This window comes from Henckelia pumila, chromosome 3, assembly GCF_033568475.1.
Source record: "Henckelia pumila isolate YLH828 chromosome 3, ASM3356847v2, whole genome shotgun sequence".
NCBI lineage: Eukaryota > Viridiplantae > Streptophyta > Magnoliopsida > Lamiales > Gesneriaceae > Henckelia > Henckelia pumila.
Window position 1 is genome coordinate 37,901,870 of NC_133122.1, and position 5,138 is coordinate 37,907,007.

Consider the following 5,138-nt stretch of genomic DNA (forward strand, 5'->3'; position numbering starts at 1 on the left):
TGCTGTGGGGTTTTAGGAGCATAAAATTCATGAAAAATACCTTTCTTATCACACAAACTTTCAAAAGAAGAGTTTTTGAACTCCTTACCATGATCAGTGTGAATTATGATTACCTTCAGGTTGTACACATTCACAATCCTAGTGAGCAATTTCTTGAAGGAATCAAATGTGTCTAATTTTTCTCTCAAAACATTCACCCATGTGTATCTTAAAAAATCATCAACACAAACAAAAGAGTATTTCTTACTTACAAAGCTTTCAACATCCATTGGACCCATTAAGTCCATATGTATAAGCTCAAAACAGCGTGTTTTCTCGGATGTTGGCAACATCTGGTGTGACACCCTGGTCTGCTTCCTTTTTGACATGTTTTACACACAAATGGAATTCCATATTTCAAATTAGGCATACCTCTAACAACATCAAGCTTACTAAACTTCTTCAAAGTCTTGAAGTTTGCATGTCCCAACTTTTGATGCCAAAGGTTGAATTCATTCACTTTTGTATGCCTACAATTCATCTCTTCTCCAAGTTGATAACAATTATCAGATGGCCTAGTACCTGTCATTACACACATGTCAGAACTATCAAAAACTTTGCATAATTTCTTATCAAATTTCACATGCAAATTATCATCACAAAATTGGATAATGCTTATTATATTTGCAGTTAATCCTTCAACATGGAGCACATTGTGAAGCTTAGGCAAACCAGCAACATTCAGTGTGTCTTGTCCAACAATATTTCCCTTAGAAACTCCTCCATAGGTCACTTTTCCACTCTTCTGTTCAACGTAATCAGTGAGAAATCTCTTGGAACCTGTCATATAACGTGAGATATCGCTATCAAATTACCAAACACCTGAAATATTAGTTCTCAAAGCAGTATAGATCATATAACAATGAATTTTAGATTTTGGTACCCAAACCTTTCTCACAGTGGATTTGTTCCTGGAGATGTTGCGGGAGGTGTTGTGCAACACCTTAGATGCAGACATCTGTCTGTAATCTTTCTGCAACTTAAAACAATTAAGTTTAATATGACCAGGTCTATGACAGTAGTGACATATAAACTTACGTTTCCTTCCATACTTTTTCTGAACAGAGACTGTGGCTTTGGTTTTGGAGGATTAGTTGATGTGACCTTTTCGGTTTAGCTTCCTGGACAGCTACTTTCTTTGACAAACACAAGAGCTCTTGAAGATTCACCAACTTCAAATTTGCTGTTTTCAAAGCCTATTCCTGTCTTACCATATCTTCCCATCATGAGCAAATAATCAAGCTTGGTTGTTCTTGAATTAAACATGGCCAACGTAGCATTGGATTTCTCGAGTTCTTCCTTTACCTGACACAATTTCAGGTCCTTCTTACTTAGCACAACTTCAAGTCTTGACACAATAGCCTACAAATCAATATTTTCTTTTGAAAGAATAGTATTCAACTTATTCCTTTCAATCCAGTCAACTTACAACTCTTCATACATCAAGCGAACATCTTCTATAAACATTGTTTCGTCACCTGCATCAGAATTACACTTATCATTAGCAGTAGGCGAATTTAAACATACTGACCTTTGGGAGATGTTGCGGCCAGGTGTGGAAACACCTGCGGCAACACCTAATGGATGGACTTGAAAAAACTTCTTACTTTTCAATAAAACTGACAGAGTTGTGTGACTTTCTTCATCTTTTTGTTATTCATCTTCTTCAGACTCTTCATCACTCAAGGATGTGTTCATTCCCTTCCGAAGAGTATTCGCACACTCATTGGCATAATGTCCAAAGTCTTGACATGCATGACACTGTACAGTGTCAATATTCTTTGAAGTGGTCTTTTTCTTTCCTTTCAGCATAATTCGAGGCTTCTAAGGATCAGGAAATTTCCATGGTGATTGATCTGGTCTAGAAATTCTTAAAGGCTTGTTAGAAAATATTGGAGTCTTAAGTTTCTGATCAGTCTTCCTTGTCTCTTTCATTTTCTTCAGATAATCACCAAACTTTTTAGTGATGAGTGAGATTGTATCATCCTCTAGATCAGATTAAAGAACCTCTTGCCGAAATTGAACATAATCCTCGTATGATTAGTTTGAAGCTTGAAAGGCTATAAACTTTCCATTGTCCTTCTTCTGTGCCATAGTATTCATCTCAAACACTTGAAGAGTACTAATCAGTTCTGTCAACTTCATCTTTGAAGTGTCTTTGGCTTCTTCAAGTGCCCAAATCTTCCCATTAAATCTTTTCGGCAGTGAAAGAAGAACCTTATTCACAAGTATTTCATTAGCAATCGGTTCTCCAAGAGTGAAGGCTTCAGTGACTAACTCTCGAAGACGCAGATCATATTCAGAAATAGTTTCATCTTTGTTCATAAGGAGTTTCTCGAATTTTGAGTTAAGAAGTCTCGTCCTTGTTCTTTTGACATTCTTCGATCCTTCACAATGCTCTTGTAGAGTATCCCATGTATCCTTGGCAGCAACACAATCAGCAATAAGCCCAAACATTCTCATGTCCATGCTTGAGAATATAGCATTGATAGCCTTAGCATTAAAGCTTGATATTTGTGCCTCTTCGGTTGTCCATGTGGTTTTTGATTTTATAATGTAGTCACCATCTTTGTCCACGAACTTAGGTACAGTCCAACCGGTAATAATACTCTGCCAAGCACATTCATCCATAGTTTTGATCGTAAAGCGTATCCTAGTCTTCCACAAAGCATAATTCATGTCATCAAGAACCAGAGGTTTTAAAAATGAGTTTGCAGTAGTAGATGAGTCCATATTATTCCCTTTAAAAAATAAATAAACCAAGATCAGTTCTTAGTGTATCAATAATGTGTCTCTAATGCCACTTGTAAGGAATAAACGGTTGCACATAAACACAGATTTAGATGTTTTCACAGGATGTGGACAACATCTCCAATAACATGCAGCGGAAAATTATAAAAGCGTGAATAAAATAAACTAACAACCAAATAATTAAACTCATATATTTAAGCAAGAGTATAAAATAATCTTGCAACGCCTCAGGGCAAAACTTTCACTAGAAAAGTTATCAAAGAGTTTACAAAACCCTAAAACTAGTGAATCATTGTAAAAATTAATTTTCTCAAAAAACATGTGAGAAAATAAAGAACGAAAACAACTCCTAAAATTCTATGCAAGATAGAATAAGAAAATCAAAGTTGATCCTTGACGACTAAAACCCGAGAGCAACAACAAGCCTTTGATCTTCAATGCTCTCAAAACCTTCAAGTCGATCAAGCAAAATTGGCACGAACAAGATCTAATATCCGAACTTCAGAAATCTTCAATGTGAATGCATGATTCTCTCAATCTCGGCTCTCTCTCTAATTCAGTCTTTTTTTCCTCTCTCTCAAGTACACGCCCCTTCATTAAATAAGGCCAAAGAATCCTCCTAGTCCTCGTTTTCTTGTAGGCGTAGGATTCTTTTAAAAAAAATTGATCTTATTCCTTTTGATCAAATCAAATCTACAAAGATAAGGAAAAGATCATTAAGATATAAGATAAATAAATATTATGATAAAGTGCAATATTATCTCAATTCTACTAACTAAGGAAATAAATAACATTAAACTTTATATCCAAGAAACTTCAAATCCAAAAAAGATAAAGACTTAATTTAAGGAATTTTTAGGAAATAAATATTCTTTTAAATTATATTTAGATTAACGAATGATTTAAAATATTTGAAGCTGTGTGAAGATAATAACAGTTGTAATCAAAAGTCAACCTTCATAATCCAATATCAGGTCGGTCACGTTTCGTTCTAGATAAACTCAACAGGGCCATCGATTTTATTGTATGTTTGTTTTTCTAATGAATTTTGATTTTTTGTCATTAAAGTCTTTTTTTTCTATTTTTTTCTCGTAAGACATGCTGGAATTTGGTCAAAAGGACCAAATTTTTTTAAAAAAAACTATACAAATTATATGACTAAAAAAATGAAAATTTACAGTAACTGAGCTAAAAATGAAAAAAAATGTAAATTAACATGACCAAGATAATAATTTTTCTGTTACGAAAGCCTCGTAATTTGAAGAAAAATTTTTTATGCGATATTCCATGTTACACTAATCGTTAATTGTAACGTGTATCAAATTATAACTATTTTTCAATCCAAAACCTTTTAAAAAAATGTCACATCAATAAAAATCCTATACTTGACAATCGATTGTTAACATGACCGAAAATGTTACGGAATATGTTTCCCTAAATTCAGATGATGCAAGTTAATAGTATCGCGGAGGAAACATAACCTCAATTTTGTTGCACTATTACTTATATATACCACATATATTCTAAAAGGGGCTTTTATTGGATCGGTGTATGGGTTATTAGTTATTACGGTGCGATTTACTCTACTTTTTCATAAAATTAAAAATTCAAATCATTTTCATGTGTGATTCGGTAAGCAAGATGGTTAAAAATTGCGTTTTCCAATTAAAATGTGCGATTTGGAATGTTCGGTTGGTTAAGTGATTTTTAGAGTTAAAAAAAAAATCTATTGAGCAATAGTACTAGATCAAATGTATTTTTTTTAATGAAAATAAGAATTTTAGATCGTGCATTCAAAATTATGCGTGATAAAAATAATTAGCAAACAATAATACATAAGATTGATATGTGTGAGTGTCTATGGAATACTAAATTACTTAATGTGATAGATATATAAAATAAAAATACTAAATTTAGTTAAAGATCTGATAAATAAGTAGGGTAATATCATACCCAATGATAGTATTCTTTTATTTTTTTTATTTTCAAATTTTATATAATTAGTAAATTTGTCAAAGTTTTTATTTTGTTTATCTTTAGTAGAATAAAACTCCTATTATTTAGGAAATTGGGTATTGATTTACCAAGTCAAAAAAATGAGTCCTTGAATCTATGAGTTGTTAGACATGATTAGTTCAGTCAAGTGTCTGTTTTGATTTTCTTTTTTCTGTATTTAAAGATTTGTTGAATTATCAATAAATTATGTTTTCAGATCTGATACATATATCTCTTCTTGTAAACAAAAAATTACTCCTCCAATATTCTAATATTGTGGTATCAGAGTCAGGTTAAAAAAAAAAACAGCAGTTTTTTTTTCAATTTGCAGGAAGAGCATCCGTTAGATATAA

General features: G+C 32.5%; 1 protein-coding gene across 1 annotated transcript; it reads right to left on the minus strand.

Annotated features, from left to right (window-relative positions):
* Window positions 1–2,079: 2,079 nt before the first annotated feature.
* On the minus strand, window positions 2,080–2,772 carry LOC140888498 (uncharacterized). The gene has a single exon (XM_073296187.1). It carries the CDS (start codon window positions 2,770–2,772, stop codon window positions 2,080–2,082), a length of 693 nt encoding a protein of 230 aa, XP_073152288.1.
* Window positions 2,773–5,138: the final 2,366 nt, after the last annotated feature.